At 40.8% G+C, this 19,548-nt stretch overlaps 2 protein-coding genes across 3 annotated transcripts in view; one reads left to right on the forward strand and one right to left on the reverse strand.

The window, feature by feature from the left end:
* Positions 1-19,548, forward strand: part of LOC145451567 (uncharacterized) — a 321,835-nt gene that overhangs the window by 256,959 nt on the left and 45,328 nt on the right. The window lies entirely within an intron of this gene.
* LOC145452229 (pyruvate dehydrogenase E1 component subunit alpha, mitochondrial-like) lies at positions 2,544-12,445 on the reverse strand. The gene is made up of 11 exons (XM_080330449.1): positions 12,291-12,445; positions 11,279-11,415; positions 9,956-10,049; positions 8,942-9,068; positions 8,556-8,647; positions 8,401-8,493; positions 6,744-6,817; positions 6,537-6,687; positions 5,675-5,742; positions 3,702-3,810; positions 2,544-2,872 (listed from the first exon to the last, which is right to left on the reverse strand). Exons 1-11 carry the CDS (start codon positions 12,339-12,341, stop codon positions 2,702-2,704), a joined length of 1,167 nt encoding a protein of 388 aa, XP_080186575.1. The 5' UTR covers positions 12,342-12,445; the 3' UTR covers positions 2,544-2,701.

Consider the following 19,548-nt stretch of genomic DNA (forward strand, 5'->3'; position numbering starts at 1 on the left):
AACTCCGAAAGCTTCACTTGTTGAATTCAAATCATACTTGAACGCTCTAATAGTTATGTTCTCATTTCTCATCGATTTTCATTCTTCAAGGCCTACGCGAAAACAATGGTCGTACGTACGTGCGTACAGTACATCGACGAATTGACCGGTTTCTACGTTGTTCATGAACTACACGATCATGGCGACATGACATTGAAATTCAATTATCTCATTCATGGAATGCTTAGCAATGCACACGACGACGCAGTCGGACTAAAACGTTGTAATCCATTTCTGTATCCGCATGAGCCGTATCTTAGCCAAAGTAATCTCAGATTGTAATATCTTGTCGCAATCTTTTCCGCTACAGTGTCTGTAAAATGTGTAGCTGTACTGTGTATATAGTCATTAGTCACGTTCGACATTCGTACTGCTAATCCGATCCTTCGGAGCGAGATAGTGTAATGGTGATGCTTCCGGCTTCCAGATCGCTAGGTCGTGGATTCGATCCCCGACCGAGTCAGACCAAAGACTCGAAAACTGGTATCCGCGGCTATCCTGCTAGGCGCTCAGCAATCGCGGATATATATAGCTATAGCATGGAGGAGAAAAAAACGGGGGTGCATACTAGATAACCTTGCTATAAAGGCCGTAGCCCTATTGCCTCTCCGTCGTCAAAGCAATGGTGCAGGCGAAAAAAGAACACCTCATCTCTCTCTCTCTCTCTCTCTCTCTCTCTCTCTCTCTCTCTCTCTTCACATGCATGCAACCGTTTAGAATTATTTATCTATATATTCAATGTACGCATGTGGTTGCATGTGGAGAACACAGTGGCTTATAATTCAACACTTCCCTACGCCCAATATCACATTTGATTAGGGATGGGGACAACTTGAGGTTCACGTTCGCGTTCGTTGTGTGAACTTCAGAAATTTGACGGTTCGCGTTCATAAACGAACCTTGGTGGATTCAATCAGTGGCGGCTCGTCCTCTAGGGAAACTGGGGCATTACCCCACCTAAAATTATGTTATATAACAATGATTTACCATTTATAGACGCACAGCAATCAATATATACCGAAATCACGGCGAAAATCACATTCTTCTTGCGCTTTCACTTGTAAATGTCTATAGCGAAGTCTGTGATATCGCTTTGTAAATGCATAGCCGGCGCATATGCCTCGATAGCGATCATAACAAGCTTTCCCTGTCTGTTTCCTCAAAGCCGCTCACCACAATAAAGAAGCGGTGATTTACTCTCTCTATTCATCAAATTACGGAGCAAGCGGGGCAACTTTGCGATTTGCCCAGCCGGTGTGATGTAACCATGGTATCTATATATAAATTCTGTTACCGTATACCGTCCTATGCGTTAAGTTGACCTTTGATACGGTATATGTCGATTTTGACGGTGTTTCGCACCATGAAAATTCTTGAAACACGATATTGTTACGTCGTGATGAGGGGTATTTAAGACTGCTTTGAGTTTCAGGGTTGCTACTCAGGGATTGGCGTAGTAATTTCGTTTCCGAACTTGAGTGTGTGTGCTGGCCCGTCATGTATCGCAAACAGATTTTACTCAAAATCCGGTATATTGGTCTCCATTGATCTTGACGATGTTCCATACTGAGATCGGTCATGAGATTTGGCACGGTACATCTTAATTTTAGTATCGAAGGCTGTGCCAAGTTTTAAGTTAGTTGCTGAACTATGTGGGTGGTAATTTCGTTTCCTAATTAACCCACTTTTTACGCATTGCTCTATCAAGTATGCCGGACCCCAATTGTGGAACAGCATCTCGCCGGCTATCCGACAGTCGTCGAGCATGTCCGCATTCAAGTCGAAATACAAGCAATTTCTTCTAAATGAATACTAGCCTGTCTTCAGGATTACCGGACCACGACGTAACTTCGACCTTGCCCTCCGCCACATGCCTCCTCATTTTGTCGCTTGCGTATTATATTCCCTGCATTACTTTTCATTCAGTGTGCATGCCTCTTATTTACTTCGGCTTCTTGATCTGTTGGTCGTGGGTTCAATTCAATACCCGGCTATCCCGCCAGGCGATCAGCATCCACGAATAGCAGGGAGAAAATACGGTGATGCAGGCGAAAATAAATCTGATCACTCGCTCTCCCTCTCTATTGTAACTCGTCTCAGGGCTCAACCTAAAGCATACCTGTTTTTTTTCGCAGAGATTTGTTTTAGCAATATGAATAGATATAGATGTTTGCTGGAATAATGCGACAAACAGTAATAAGCTTTTCCATAGAATTTCATAATTTTCCAGAGCTAGTGCCCACTGCTCTTTTACCTATTCCTCGCGTTTACATTGATAAACTTGATCGAAGAATACCACGAGCTTGAGTCACGGTCACGGCCGTCGCCTCCAGTTACAAGAGCATTGACACTCGAGTGACTCGACAACAGATGAAGTGCGGGCCCAAACCCATTACCACACAACTCCCTTGTACAAATACAATCGGATGTGTTTCATGTCGAACAATCAAGCTTGTGATATGCGTGTCTGAATTAGCTAACTAGTACCTATACCACACAACGGAGACAATCGCAATATTCTTTATTTCGTGCGCAGAAGTAGGCAGGTAAATATACGTTGACGAATACCGTCACACACCCTAAAAAACGTGCAACCGCTAGACATTCGCTGGCATCACCCGGAGTTAAATAATAAAATCGACCAGTCCACCGAGGGCTCGCATCACATGTTCGGGAGATTGACAATGCTTTTGAACTTGTTCGCGGACCTCATGATTATCGGCACGTCTGTCTTGTAAACGTCGCTGCCCAGCTCGGACAAGTCCGGCTCGGTAGACTCAAGAGCCAGGGCTGTTTCCTTTTCGATGTGTTCCTTGATCTCCTTGTCAATAGCCTGGAAATTGAGCGAAACTAATTTCACCACAGCAAAAAGACAGTACCTGGTCTAGAGTTTCTATGGACAGAAAGTACCGCTACCTTTTCAGAGTACTGAAGTGGATATGCTTTTAGAGTACTTCTACATTTCACATTTTGTAAAGTAGAAAGTAGTTTTTAGATTGGTTTGTATCAATTTTACGAGTACAACTGTCATGACCATCCTGTGCCATCTGGATCAAATATTTTTCCTACGACTACTTCAAATAGGCTTTTATAAGTACATAACTTCAATGTTGCAGCAAACGATACGTTCCTATTGCCAGAAGGAAAATCTGTATGCCCTGGGAATATTTCATTAGAGTTGTGTTATCATTCGGCTATTTTACAGCCGAATTTGTATCTGTTATACCGTAACCGTGCGTTGTTATATGTCGTTCGCGACTCTGTGTACTTGTCATTATTACGTCGCAACGACAAAATTCTTTCTATATTTCGAAGTTGATTAACCGCATTTACTGACGTTCGCCCCTGATGACAGTCAGTCGAAAATCTTTGAGTGGAATAAAGTTGGCAATATCATCGTATTGTTTGTTGCAATACGAGTACTTTGTTACCAACAGAACTAATAAAAGTAGTCACAGTTGGCACTCGAGTAGAAATAGAAGCAGCGATTTCAAAAACATATTAAAACTAATTGGAAAATTACAGGTGCAAAAAGTAAGTGGTTATATGAAACAAATTTCACATAAAAGCTGAGGCAGTGTGAAAACATAACGCTCGAGAAAGTAAAGGAGCTTATTTCGTGCCGTGGGTCAAGAACTATGACAAACTGCTTCTTGTGTTACCTTGATTTCGTCTTTTGTGACCAATTCGGCGTCGACCAGTTTGTCTCGGAAACTCGTGATTGGGTCGAGTCTGTTACGTACTTCCTTAACTTCGTCTCTCGTGCGGTAACTGAAATTCGCGGGTTATTAACATTCTGGGTTTGAACGTTGCGGACACACCGAAAGATGAACAGAACATATGACAACAAAAACCAAGCTAAGCATAGAAACAGGCTTGAAAGGAGGACAGCGCAATAGGAGCTCAGGAAACGTTGAAAATACTAACAAAGCGTCCAAGTTATTTGCCAACAATTGAAAACCTGACCGTCTGGAGATGGGGTTCTAAAACTATAGGGCGTTAAAGTGTCTGCAAGGGGGTGCGAAGCCGTGTGAGCGAACTGATGTTTCATTAACTCAGAATGAGTTCAATCTGTGCTGAAACTTCAAAGTTTCAACAACGGTAATATTCCAAATTATAGTTCGATCAAAATGTCATAGCTGAGTCGTACCATCCACACGCCGATGCTATGTATTGACTGATAGGGAACCTTGCACCGACCCGAAGATGTCTCTGAATTCAGAGTAACTGGCAAGTGTGTGTAGCTATTAGCGATGCTATTAAGGTCTGTCTGTAAAGCATCTGTGCAGATTGCATTGAAAGGCACACATTTATGGATAAATGTCATGTCATATGCCATGTATAATATGCCTTTGGAATCTAATAAACAAAGAAAGTCGAAGCGGCTTACAAATTCGAAATACCCACTTCGAGTTTACTCGGTAGAATGCCACTTTAAAGAAGCACATTTTATGACATGCCAAAAGTACTCAATTGAATTATTCTCTGGCCGAGCACCTGTGACCCGTAGAGAAAAATGTTCGCCCCGTGAAGAAGTGCCAAGTTTGAATGACATGCGGCCGCGCCATTTGATTTTAACTTGTGATCAGGTAGCCTACGTTTGAGCAAAGCTCAAGTCAGGTGATAGATGGTATTAAACACCAAAAGCACTAAAATATGTATATGCTACCTGCTACCATTGCGCATGATTATTTTTGGCAAAATAATAAACTTGGGAGTGTTTTTGGTGCTCCGCTTAATTCACCTCCATATCATAATTATTGCTCAGTGTAGAGTTCGAATTTCATATTAAGAAGTCTGTCATCAGTCATAACCTTCCATGCCATGAAACTATGTGTTGGGATTGCCAACATTCTGGTTGCTCTTTTTATGATTTTTTTGACATGACGATAAGGGGGGCGCGAAAATTTTCACTATCAATGGGAGCATGTCCAATATGTCCATGAAAGTTTGAGAACCACTGGCATAGAGAGTACCGATCACAAACATGAAAACTTTACAATAATAAAGTGATGTCGCAAAAATTTAATCAAGAACAAAAAATAAGGGAGGTAATAAAGAAAATTAAATCAAATATGCGAAAGAGCTGGATCGCCCCAAATAATTAACAACTAACTGAGAAAGAAGGCAGTTTACATTTGTCCGACGATTCGCCGATTGCGTAAACACTACCGCTAAATATCTTTTTTCCCGTAGTGTCTATGGACTGGAGGGGAATACAGGGATAGGCCTACCACTTTAACAATCAAGTCTTTATGACCTGATTGGGGTTTTAACCAATGTCCAGCCGATCTGGAAGCTGAAAAATCTATTGCTACCTTGTCAAAACATCCAAATTCGTGATCATCACAGAGCCTACATCTACACCTCAACTTCCAGACCCAGAATAACGAGTCACTCAACAACAGTAACATACATCATGACACAATAGTGACGTTACTGTCACCTGGAAGCGAAAGCATGGGAAAATGCGTTTAGCACGCGTATGCGCAGGCCACGGAGGACGCCTGATTGGTCCACGGTCTTGCAGCCTATCGTCTGCGGCCTGGCAAAAAATTAACCGATGACGGCAGTGACTATGGATCCCGCCCGTTAACATACTGCTACAAACACAACAATGAAAGACGGTAATTACCTTGTGCCAGGGTCGCTCATACTGTGCCCGTGGTAGCGGTACGTGACAAGCTCCATGATTATCGGGCCCTGAAATTACAAAAGAGTTCATGCTGCTGCTGCAATGTGCCCAATGGTGTGAGGTGGTGAAAGTAGTACATGGTTTTGCTAGATTATAAGTTGGAAGTAAAACACCATCAAGTTTTAAAATTCTCTATTCGCTGACGATTGCCCCTGAAGAGTGTCAGCTCGAAAAGCTTCGGGTTTTAATATATTTCTGCCATGAATATATTATTAAAATGTATATCATCAAGTTGATACTCCATTACGAGTAAAGCTAGATATTCCCAAACCATGTCAAAACTGATTCAAGTGAAAGTAGAAAATCAAGAGCTGAATGAAGTAGACTACTTTCAAAACGTAAATTTAATTGAGATATTGCATACTTTTGGCAGTTAATGGGAGCAGGTTTCTCGAGAAATTTCTAGGTAGGCCTACGTCTTAGCGACCAAGCCAAAATGACTGATGTCCCATCAAATAGGTGCAATCTTTGAAAACATATTCAGTTGCCGGGACACATCAAGTCACATAGTTTTTTATAATTTCACTCATAGAAGGGATGTAAACATACAACACCTCGAACCTACTTTGAAAAAAATTGCGCTCGCACAAATAAATTAAGTTTCAGGTCCGCTTACGCGAAAAACTTCAACGTCTGTAACTTCAAAAACACTGTTCAGCAACATTGTCTACTTCAAAATTGTACCATTCATTGTAACAAACTCCAGCCCCAATTTTTATCTCCAACTACAACTCCCTCAGGTGTAAATATACAAAACCCCATCACAGCCTTGGTTAACAGTGACTTCATAAATTCACCCAACCTTTTCAACAGCATGCGCTTTCGCAAACTTAGTGGCTTCTCGTACGGCGAGCACGTCCATGCCGTCGACTCTGATGCCGGGCACGTAGTCTCCACGTGTGTAATAGCTTGTGCTGGCGCTGGCCCTCTCCACCGCTGTTCCCATCGCATACCTGAAAAGCTAATCATGGAAACAAGACAAACCAGCAGGACACCGCCACTCAATTACTTGTTATTCTCACAGACGTATACGACCGGCAGGTCCCAAAGCTTTGACATGTTGAACGCTTCGTATACTTGACCCTGAAAGGTGTGAAACCACGGATAAGATGAAAGACGATAGATGGGAAGCAGGTGCTTGTGAGTGAAATACATGGGGGCGACGCAAGATGCAAGCTCAGAAAAGTCAATACGCTTTAGCTTTTCGACTGTGACGGAGCTTATACTGCCACATTGCTTGCGTTTGCCAATATAGTGGACATCGCAATAATAGGGTTACCAAATTTTGAGATCCGCAAAAGAGGATACGTTTTACAAATAACAAAAGTTATAATATCGGAGGAGAAAATGGGCAATGTGAAAATTTTTACAGACACTGTTGTGTTGACTAATATGTTTGTTGAGCTTTTTTGGTCAACCTTGCCGTCAAAATTGGGATTTCATGTTATTTATGGTGTTTTTTAATTGTGCCTGTGCAGTGTACATAGTGTACAATCGCCTGCCTGTGAAAGCTACAAAGGAGGACGTATTTTCAAAAGTTGGACATTTGGGCGTCCTCGGAGGACATTTTTGGATTTCTTGAAAAAGAAGGACGTATGGTAACCCTACGTAACAATGGACAGCGAAGTTTTGGGAAAAGCATCTTGATGTCCCTTGCTGTAATGTAGCCATTGTCATCAAGGTATTGATGGATTTACACACGATATTGTAATTTTCATTGCTGTGGCAGGGGCTATTACGGGGGAGGACATAACGAATCTCGGGGGTTGCGCAGAGTATCTCAATTTGATACAATGCAGGTCACTACGCATTATACCGCTAAACAATTGAATTTAACATGGACAAATCTTGTTCTGTTGAAAATTATTTCTGCCATATTAATATTAAAGATACATAATAAATTCCCAGAAACCTTTTAAAATGATGTTATTAATTCTATAAAGTGATGGGAATATACGGCATCTTGCCGCTAACTGACTTGGTCAGATAAATAAAATTCTGCAAAAATTAAAGCCATGCTTGAATTTTATTACATAACAGATTTCGATGCTATTTTGTTTGTTGCCCTTAACAGGGTTGTATTGACTCGACTCGAGTCACGATTTTCTGATGACTCGATTTGACTCGAGTCATATTCTCAAAAACAAAAAGAAATGACTCAACTACACACAAATCGACTCGACTTGGACTCGAGTACTTGAAAACGCAACCGGAAACTGCTAAAAGTGAGGAAAATTATCACCAAACAGAGTCATAAAAAGTGGGTTTAACAAGACTTTAACTGGAAACTGAGCACAATGAACACTCAACACAATGACTTGGAATCGGACCCGAGTCATAATACCACGACTCGGACTCGACCCTCTACTAGCTGACTTGGACTCGGACTTGGTGGTGAATTGAAAATGACTCGACTTGACTCGAGTCAAAACTATAAAAGTGAGATTGACTTGTGACTCGGAGACTTGTGACCTGGTCACAACCCTCCCACTCACCAATGAATTAAATGTTGAGCAAAATTATCATTTCCCAAACCACTGCAGTGCAGTTAGAAAGAATTTGTTGATTTGTTGAAAAAATGCAGTCAGCGACAGCAGCAGCAGCGGTGTAAGCAAGCAATGCAAAAATTAGGCGGTGGCCTAGCTTCTAAACTTACATTAGCCTACCTGATTGGCGGCGCCGTCTCCATAACACGCCACACATATGCCTCCGTCGTTACGATATTTATGAGCAAAAGCAACACCGGCTCCAAGTGGCACCTGAAATGTTCAAACTCAGACTGTCAGACTTGACGCCACGCCATAAGCATCAGTTTCCACACCTGCGCGCCAACAATACCATTTCCTCCATAGAAATTGTGGTGATACATGTGCATCGAGCCGCCTTTGCCTTTAGCACAACCTAATTTTCGACCTGAAACATAATTCGATAATTTCAGAATCAATAATAAGCAGAGGTCATCACTGATCACATGCTCAAAGTAAACATCCTGTTGAGGCATCGACCTAATCTACTTTTCGAAATGACTTACTCTAATACTTTTCAGACCTTAATCTGATACTTCCAATCAAATTAGGCTCAACATCTCTTTGAAATTGCTAATTTTAATTTTGAACGAGCCGAAATTTACAGCGTTGCTTCTACCACACTGACTACCTTTATCACTTCTGTCAAGGCAATTGTAAAATGCACAAGCGGAACTCTCACCAAATAGTTCGGCAAGCACTTGGGACACAGGAACTCCCCGGACGTAGGTCCATCCATGCGCCCGATAAGCGGTAATGACATCGTCGGTGTCTGCGATGGCGTTCTCAATACCGACGCAGCAAGCCTCCTAAAATGAGCCGTCTATTTGAATAAAAGCGGCTCCATTCTTTAAACAAGGAGCCCATAAGCAAATTTTAACAACTACATAATTATAATTGTCTAATTAGACAAATTAGAGTGAAATGCTGGTACGGTGGTCTAATTTTATTCAGATTCGTAAATGTTTATATAGTATAGTTTCCATGACAATCTAATTTCTGGTTATCCAGAAAATGCTACAGGAGAACTTTATATAGCGTGAAACGAGCCGAGTTGGTGTACTGTACAGACATTTGCCCTTTAACACTTACGAGAATGAAACAAAATTTGATATGAACTGAACCTGGTTTTTGTTGTGCAGGTAGGCTACTTCGTTTCAGTTAAATTAAATTTGCAAATTTTTGCGAATTCAGTGATTCGAATTCTAATCTAAAAAAGCTGTTGTCATGAGGCCATTTCTTTAATGCAGTGGTTCTCAAACTTAACGGCGGACTGTTTGCAATTATTTTGATATTTTCAACTAAAGACTATCAATGAAGCGAACATAACATCCGTGAATCGAGAAAGCATTATTATCAAATCACATTCATCAAAAATTGTAACTGCAAATCCTCTCAAACTACAGTGGTCCGTAGACCGTATTTGTGGGAAGCTCCTCTCGAACAGACAGTAATATGGTTCAACCGGAAATGTGACTGTACTCTTTTACAACGACATATCCGATCAATTAGTTGACTAACACATATATAGAAGGCAAGAAATCAGAGCAGGCTATATATTGATCCGTATTCTTGATTATGATAAATTTGTGCTAAGTTGCGGACTTACTAACCCGAATGCAGCAAATGGTTGCTAATTGCTATGCATTGATTCGTATTCTTGCGCAAGATCAATTTGAGTAACAAACGTCTTTACCTGGCCATCATATAAATGGCAGAATCCCCGAATAACCTTTTGCTTGTAGAGTTGATCTGCCTTTAATTCCATTCTTCGGATGGTTTGCATTTCCCTGAAATGATATAGACAATTGTTGCCGTGGATTACACAGAAACATCAAGAGACTAATAGAAAAAAGAAAAGGAATAATATAGCCATGGGTTAATTGTTTAAGAAAAATATGAATTAGATACATGATGCTTGAAGTCATATCACAAAATTATAATACTGTTTATCAACTACCTCTGCCAAAACGACACAATAGGCTACATGTTGAACATGTATGGAAAATGCGACACATCCCAGTATTGGTTTTAATTAACAACTGCAAGTGCGACACCAAAAACTAAAGAGGATAGACGCACAGTTGGATGCTCACATACATACAATTTTCAACAGATGTAGTGCCATCAAATCATTATTGCACGAAACTCTAAATTTCAGAATAACTCTAGGAGGGGGTGTTGAACATCACTTTACATATCCACTATCAAAAATCATCTGTATCAATTGCTTGTTATGCGATAGTCACTGTAACTTACTTTATTTTGGCTAGTAGGCTATATATGGGTCGTTTGCATACTATTACACGTCGTGGTGTAGCCCACAATGTGTATACATTGATGACATTCAGCTAAATTAAGTGGAATATTTAAGGAAGTCTCATTGATCCCTACATAAACATCACGGATGACCTTGTCGCGGTGTGTACAATTGATTGCTAAAAACTTACTTAAGTTTTAATTGCCTGGGATAATAATAGAAGACTTCTAAAGTCCTAAAAAGTGTAATGTAAGTATTATAAGTAGTTATTATTACCGTGCAGAATTCTTGCAGTCTTAGGATAACATTTAAATTGGAAGATAAATCTTGGTGAACGTTGCAGAATGGGCGATACCGCTCAAGGGTGAAATTTCAACACTCACAGACGAGTAAAATGCTTCCCGAATTTATCAATGACGAGATAGCCGTCTTTGTTGAGGAATTTTGGACGGGTCTGCGCACACTCACCAACTCACTGCGCAGATCCTTGGAAAACAGTGCATAACGACTAACGTCATTTCGGATTTTTTGTGCGCAACTTAGATTTTCTGTGCGCAGAGACCGTCTCAGCACTGCGCATTTGCGCACGTGCGCAGCTTAGAGGGAACATTGCTGGTGCCTATGGCGGCCATCCCTTGAGCTTGATATTCTGACAAAACCGGTTTCCTCTAAAATCTAACAATTCACTGAGTTCTAACATACAATATCTTCTGGGTCAAAAGCTTCAGATAGGGCTACCGAAAATCATTAACAATTCACCTGTAGTATTTCAAGGCATCGTCTCGTGTCACCGTTGCTTCAACGGCCGGGCCATGATCCAAATTATGTAGCGAAAACTCTTGCACGGGAAATGTAGCTTCACTCGCGTTACGGCTCAAGCATAGAAATGCCCCACACTAAAGGATGATAAACATCTGGTTAATTCACTTCCTGAAATCTCAAACAGTGGCGAGCTCCAGAGAGAGAGAGATGATATTCTTTTTCGCCTGCACCATCGAGATGCTTTGACGACGGAGTTGCGATACGGCCCCATGAGGTCATCTAGTCTGCGCCCCCATTTTTTTTCTCCTCCATGCTGAGTGATTGCTGAGCACCTAGCAGGATAGCTGCGGATAACAATTTTCGAGTCTTTGGTATGACCCGGCCGGGGATCGAACCCACAACCTACCGCTCGAGAAGCCGGACGAGGAATAACCATTACACTATCTCGCTCAGAAAGCAAGGTACGGTACATGAAGTGATAATTATTAGCTTAAGCACCAAAGCGCAAAGATGAGATTGGAGTGCACTTTACACTCATAGTCAAGAGATATATCTCTACTCTGTATACACATACAGTATCGTACATTCGTAGGTACCCTAACAAATAACAAAAATACTTTGATACTTTGATACGTATACTGAGGTTCAGTGATTCAGCTATATCATCACAGCCATGAACATCAAGTCATAAACCGATCAGTCACGAAAAATCAGTTTTCATAATAACAGAAGATCAACCTTTGCAAATTGCACTGAACCTGTACGTCATATTCGGAAAAACCGTAAAATCAATCCAGATCAGCCAGGTTGGAATTCCGGTACGCTTAGCGCAATATCTTTGGTGTGCCAAGGCGGTTCTCGGCGTCACACCTGTGTGCATTCAGTAGAATCTTTGGTGTGCACGAGACACCGATTCCATATTGGCAGATCAGAAGATCAGAAGTATTCCTTCTCTATTCTCCGGGCATATAGACATTCAACGGATTCTGGAGAGAGAAATATATCTCACCTGTTGGATTTTTCGCTTGTATAGGAATTTAGTTCCAGCACGGAGCGCCATTATTGTTGATTTAAGCGATTTTTAAATGACTTAGCTGCACCACAGATCAGTATGTCAATATGACCAGTTGACCACTGAGCCGAGGTGATATGTTGTGATAATAATATGGGGTGAAAGGTCATGAACTAATTTCTTGCCATATATTCAACACTATGAGAGAGAGAGAGAGAGAGAATCTTTATTCGTATACATTACATATCAACATAACACTACAAAAATGTAACAGTGAAATGCGACATGCAAGGTAGACGGGAGGCTCGATATGACATAGTCTTCAGAGCCGAGCCACCCGGGACAGGAGCAATTTTCACAGTCGATAACTAATGAACTTATTCACATTCCCCTGGTAAGCTAATCATCAACAGGGCACTCGAAGTCCATGTCTAAATCACGACGACGAAACAGTAGTACCGGTAGACTACTGGACAACAAGTTGCTAGTCCGCGCTCGAAATTATCGGACCACGATATCCCATATCTATATCTCCCACATACTAAGATATGACACGTAATTTTCATCTTTTTTCCATGTTATTATATCTTCTGTTAGTTTTAAGCAAGTGGCTCATCATGTGGCTCACCATTTTACAAGTTGGATTTGAGCCTACGAGTTCAAGGTCAAAGCGGGTTGTTTGATTGAATCACCGCTACAAGTCATCTCGGCTCATTCCCACCGAGTCATTTATCGCAATCTTGTGATTATTATGGGATTATTACCGAGTAAGTAAGCCAAAAACGTCATCGCGATCGCTTCGCCCACCTAGTTCGGCCAAGTCACGGTCGGATTACGCCTGGTCACAGAAACACGGCCGACATGTACAACGCAATGACGCATGCAACATGGCCCTTCGGCCGCCCGTCGGCCGTGCATGGAAACGAAGTAATAGTGGCCAATTCTATGAATTGTATATCGTATTCGTACACATCTCATTTGCTTTGCCACGGTAACCATTTTGTATGTGTCCATGTTTCTTAAGTTTATGCTATTTTGTTGCCTTTTTTGTTATTCTGCGATGATGACTAAAAATTCTCTCTCACACTCTCTCTCTCTCTAATTAGTTTCAGTTCTTTTTTCTGGAGAACATACATGTTGAAGTATAAAAGCAAGTGTAGTAATGTCTCTATTTACCGAAAATACAGCTACACTATATGACATTTTTATGATATGATTTTTTTTTATTAACGTTTACTAATCGCGCAAAGTGTTGACACTGTATCCGATACAACCTTTCCGTATTGATCTTCGACCAAACTACGGGCCTTAGAATATGATGGAGGGCGCCATGTCATGTTATTTTCTAAAATGGGGTGTTCAAGTAAACAAAAGATTAGTATCGCATTTCCATATCAATATACTATCACTTGTATCACATGATGTGGACATGATGCATATTCTGTCGAAAATTGATGCATCCTGTGATGCATCAATATGAATCAAGCTCTCTACACCTTCGTCATAGCTCAATTTGCAGCTTTTTACAGTCCATCCGAACGAATTACGACCGTTTCACAACTACTGACTTACTTGAGTAGATTTAAAGTCAATAAATTCTACTTATACTTCAAGTAGTTTCGGGTAGCTTTTAAAATTACTTCTTCTACTCGTACTGGAGTAGAATTTTGCGTCGCTACTTCTACTTCTACTTGAGTAGCTTCCCTGACTACTTTGACCACCTCTGATTATTCAATATAATCTGACGATATTGATTATTGATTATTGAATATTGAACATTGAATATTAGTTTCACTAAATTTATCTCTCTGCATTAGAGTCGACCGCCAAAAAAATCTTTCAACGCTCTTCAAAGTAGAAGTTGGAATCGGAGATCTGGAAACACAATTAGAGTGGAGTCGCAGTCGTATGTCGTTAAAGTTGTCTGGACTCCGACTCCAACTACATTGAAACCCTACAAAATGCCTTCAAAGAACACTATCAAAACGGTCTATAATAGCCTGTTGTGAGTTATTTCATCATCAACATCATTTCATTAAATTTTTTATCAAACCAATGCACCACAAGATTGCGATATAGCGAAAAGATAGGATGGGGCCGAAACGACTTGGAATATACTTTTAATCAGTCACCTACCGTTGCCTACCGCCCTACAGCATGTAAATAAGAGCCATGCACCCATGGATCTATGACAGGTATTCTCCGCCTTTTGGGAGCCGTGGCGCATTTTCACGTTTGAAAATGTCTCGTGGCCCACCTCTTATGCTGTAGCAGGGGCTTTCAAAAAGACGGGGGAGATAGCGTGGTGGTAACGATAAGCCCCACCAATCTGACGGACTGGGTAAGATTCCCGTCGGAGGTTTATCTCCTCTTCCCCCGCCGTTGCCGTTCTGACGGTGACTAAAAAGCCCAGAAAAAGCTTCGCGACGAAAGAAATCACTCACGAGGAATGAAAATAACTATAGTAGGAAGAGCCGCGGATTCAACAAGATCAACAACGAAAAGAACTGCGACATCGGGGCTCTAGGCCGAGGTGGATGTTAGATTAAAAGGATCGCAACTGCATGCGTGTCGTTTGACATCCTCCTATCTGTTCATTACATCGCATTGTGTCTAACTCATTGTGTAACATTGTGTGTGACTTGTTCAGATGAAAAATTTACCCCAATGATTATTATTATCACCGGCGCCAATATGCGTATTTCTCTAAAATACGCAAATTTTTCTCACATCAACATATCACAAAAAAAAACAATTTATTTTGACGTTTATAAATTTTATCGTGTTAAGGGAAAACATTTATTGGTGTCATGGGGAACACTGTTTCGATCTGGGTTGTATATCGAAGAAGCGCTTAAATCTCCATGTAGCCCACGTACAATTCGATAATATGAATATATCTTGAGCGAAAAAACATTTTTACAAAAAAAAAATTAAAAAAAAATTTGACCAAACTTTCACAAATTCTACAATTTTCCAACTAGCTGGGTGTCCCTCCAAGGATAACGCATTTACGCTAAACGCAATTTTGGAGGTGACCTAAAAATACGGTAGATTGTAGAAATACGTTCAATTATACTTCCGGAAAATAGGGGCACTTCGTTTTTAACGCCTTATTATTGTGATCGAATATTACTCCACTTGAAACTGGTAATGCCAGCGCCATATAACTCACGTTGCGATCTCGTATCATAATATGGAAATCCCTATCCGTAACGGCTGACTATTATAGAGCTCGCATGTGAATCTGCTGCCATAGAGGTACAAGTAGGATTTTTGCTACTCACATACAAGAGGAAGTATAATGCCGTCAATTTCAACTCAATTACAAGCGAAAGTAACGATTTCTATGTAGACCTATGTCGTGTGAAAGTATTGTATCGACCGGTCTTACAAGTATTCAAGCAAGATATTCGAAGAAGTACAGAGGGACGAGTGGTCATAGAGTTATATTAAACTGCCGACTTGTAGTACGGCCCACTTCTAGTCTTTTATAACGCACTTAGGTAAGAATACTGAAGTCGATCTCGGTCGGACTCAAACCCAGCTATGCGTTATACCATTACTCTGTCTCGCCACATAGGGACGAGTAATCGTACACGTACGGTGATATCAGTCGAGTGTCCTTGACCTTTTTCAAAACTGCAATATGCGTCTTCGCGACAAACGCAGAATGACTAATGGCAGTAAAAATCAGATCAATTATTGGAATTACAATTTGCGTCTTGGTTTCTAACGGGCTTGCATTTTGCATCGCTTCTTTTAAAAATGGCAATTTCACTCATGAAATCGAGATCAGTGAAAATGAACCTATTCTATACAATTTTCACTTTATAATGGACAAAATCTAAAGTGTAGTTGTTGAAGTATAAGTGGGGGTAATTTAAAAATGTAACCACCTGACCAAGTGCTGAATGTAGGGAAACACAGTTATAAGTAGACTTCGCGAAGTAACGCGTAACTGAACTGACTACACACGTTGGCGGATGCGACATTTTTGTAAAAAAAGAGTGATTGATCTGCGGGATTGTCATAAAAACGCTGTGAAACACAGTGTAACTGGCATTATTCTAATTGCAGTGCATGAACTTTCCAAGTCATCCATACTAGGGATGGCGTGAACATGAGGTTCACGTTCTTTGCAACTCTTTCCATTTAAACTATGGGACCACTCTATATGCATGGTGCTGGTAACATATAAAAAGTCAACACTAAACGAGCATGCACCTTGCCAATCTTATGAAATTTTACTTCCTTTCTTGCAACAGTTGACTCGTAATATTCAGCTTTCGGTTCGGTTATTTTAGAAATTCTCTGCTGTGAGCTTGACCCGCAATCACACATCAAGAATGATATACACTACATGTAGGTAGTCAGCGAATGATGCTTATTCTACCAATCAATGCAATTTATGTAAAGAATAGGCTACCTCGTTGCCTAATATAAACTATCTAACAGGCGTACTAAATCCATCTTGATTTGATAGCTATATTGTATTATAGAACCCAAATCCGTGCGATTGGGGTGTTGGCTACTGTATAACTTGTTTATGCTGTATTATCGGTAGCAAGTATAAAAACCCGTTTACACTCTGATCAATATAAATGTAGCAATAGTCAGACTTCGAATACGTTGTCCGGTCTGGCCTGTACCGTTAAGGCTTATGCTTATATTCCCTTGCAAGTTCTCGTCGAAATAGTTGGAAAAGCCACGGAAGATATTGATTTCATGGGATTATTATAGCACTTGATTGTCCAGTTGATACATTTGGTGATGTTTGGAAAGTCAGCATGTACTTCAGCATTGTGGCATAATGTGACCTGAGTCGTCGCTTGGTATCTTGTATGTCACTTCACTGAAATGTAGGGTAGGAATTAGCAATGTGACGTCACGTGACGCCATAGGTTCACGTTCGCATTCACACAGAACCTTTCCAAAAGGTTCGCTTTCACACGAACCTGAACCTTTCAGGGGTTCGCACCATCCCTAATCCATACTTGCCCTGACGTCATGACGAGTGGTACGCAAATGTTCGAATAGACTTGAAACCTATATGCGATTCCGAGCGAATCATTCATACTCTATTTTGTCCAGCCTATTACATACTGCTGTCGAGGTCGCATCTTACACAAGTTTCTAGAGACACCAATGAAGGAATGTGAGCGGAAAATCATTGATTCTCTATGATAGGGTTACCATACGTCCTCTTTTAAGAAGATTTGTCCTCTTTTTTGACTTTTTTGAAAGTGTCCTCGGAGGACGCCCGTTTGTCCTCTTTTTTGAGATTTTGTCCTCTTTTTTGAAATTTAGGTCAGATTTAGAGCAAATTGCGAGTGATATGCCGTAAATTGGCACAGAAGTGACGCTCCGGCGGGTATTTCGGAGTGAAAAACGGTGATTGTAGCTCTGAGCGGAAAAGATGACCTTTTTTTTTTAGTCAACCGATCACAAAGTGGGAAAAATTCACCGGTCTTTGAGAATTCTTCTCCGGTTTTGCAAGTCTCAAATTTCTGAAAAAGTGTCCTATTTTTAGATTTCCAAAATATGGTAAGCCTACTCTATGATGAACTCGTTGACTTCTCTGAGGGCACCGGCAAAATGGCCCGATTTTTCGCGTAGGCCTACTCATTTATGAAGCGCACGCGCTTATATTTGTACATTTACTATTCTATGACGATATAGTTATTCCTATTAACGAAGGGGCGCCCGCATTCGCCTCCCTCGAACGAGTCGATAATCCAATTTAAAAAGTCGTCGCTAATTTCGCTAAATAAACGATATTCCACGCTTTGCGATGCGCAATCGCATCGTAATTAGTTGAATAAGCAAAAGGCGATAAAATCTGCATATGGCGAGAAACGATACAGCGGCATAATTCACCGTCCGTGTAATTGTCAATTAGTCCGATACTCCCGTGGGACGGCGATTGATATAGACAACAAAGACGTTTGGAGGATGCATTAAATTAGAATTTCCCATCTTCCCGAATTGAAACTTATGAATTTCGATCGTGGCAATTCGCTCCGCTTTTCGTTTGCTTAATAACTCATCGCACATTTGACCGTGACAGACAAAGGATGATGAATGGCTGCGTAATGTAATATCAAACGAATCGCGGCTCATTATACTCAAACAACAAGAACAGAACATTGTGCAAGCAGATTGGTACCTGCTGACCACACGCGCGTATAATAATCGCGCACAAGTGCATGTTTTGTGTAATGTGCGAATCCGTAAGTCGAAATGCACTCCATAACCAGCGGTGTAGCTAGAATAAAAAAATGCCGGGTCATAAACATAGTAACGATAAACTGACGTTACTGACACACCGTGACTAACCAAACGGCAATGTTGTAGAATCTTAGTCAGAGGAAGTGCCCTTCACCCCTAGACACAGAGCTTCTTCGTAGATCAGATCTCGAAACCGACTCGAATATTGACTATAATGATTCGAGTGGAATAGAAACGGTCCCTTTTTTTCGAGTACCGAAGTTATTCACCCTATTTTGAGAAATAACTATTTAATTGGCTGAAATCACCCTTTCGACACTATGTTCCCGCCATTGCACAATTGAACCTTCGATTGGCTTTACCAAGAGCATCCAAAACATTCAGCAACATGCAGCAAAGCATGCTTGATCGCGGAGAACAGTGACCCAGAGCACGAATTCCATACTTATTGTTAACCAATAAGAAAACATATATTTTTCTAAGTGCAGCTGAAATCATATTCTTTGCGGTCGCTTGGAAGGTACATGTAGGAACTTTCCAATTAGCTGATAGTGTGGATGGCGTCACAGTTAGTAGTGCGCGAAAATACTCCAATGACTGAAATCAAAGATTGATACTCGCCTCAGAATAGAATCGGTCAGGTGCTCGATCTTGCGCAGTCCTAGTTTTTATACATGGAAAGTGGAAAGTTTCGTTGCAGCGTAAAGATCTGACTTTTCGAGTTATTTCACACTCAAATTCCAATATTATTAGGCTGTTTCGTTTATTTACAGAATCTTGCAATTGCCGAAATGTCTAATTTCACTATGCGCTTTATGTCGAATATATGTGTCTTCAGGTGGTATAAAGATGGGAATTGGACTAGGACGCGGTGTAGTCAGAGAATATCCTTAGAAGACAAGAATTTGTCAATGGGTTTGGTTAATTTCAAGTAGAAAAAAATGGCTTTAGTGTAGTATTAAATACAATGTCATATATATATATAGTATTTAAAACATGTCTTCTAAATTTGCGAATTTCAAAC

The sequence above is a fragment of the Botryllus schlosseri genome, chromosome 12 (genome assembly GCF_051294905.1).
Source record: "Botryllus schlosseri isolate E-star chromosome 12, Bs_hap1, whole genome shotgun sequence".
NCBI classification, from domain to species: Eukaryota; Metazoa; Chordata; class Ascidiacea; order Stolidobranchia; family Styelidae; genus Botryllus; species Botryllus schlosseri.

Excerpts from the sequence above, each read along its gene's own strand:
- LOC145452229 (XM_080330449.1), bottom strand. The coding sequence starts at position 12,341 with ATGGCGCTCCGTGCTGGAACTAAATTCCTATACAAGCGAAAAATCCAA. Across the intron at positions 8,494-8,555 it reads ATGGTATTGTTGGCGCGCAG|GTGCCACTTGGAGCCGGTGT; the intron begins GTGTGGAAACTG and ends TGAACATTTCAG. Across the intron at positions 6,818-8,400 it reads GAGACGGCGCCGCCAATCAG|GGTCAAGTATACGAAGCGTT; the intron begins GTAGGCTAATGT and ends CACACCTTTCAG.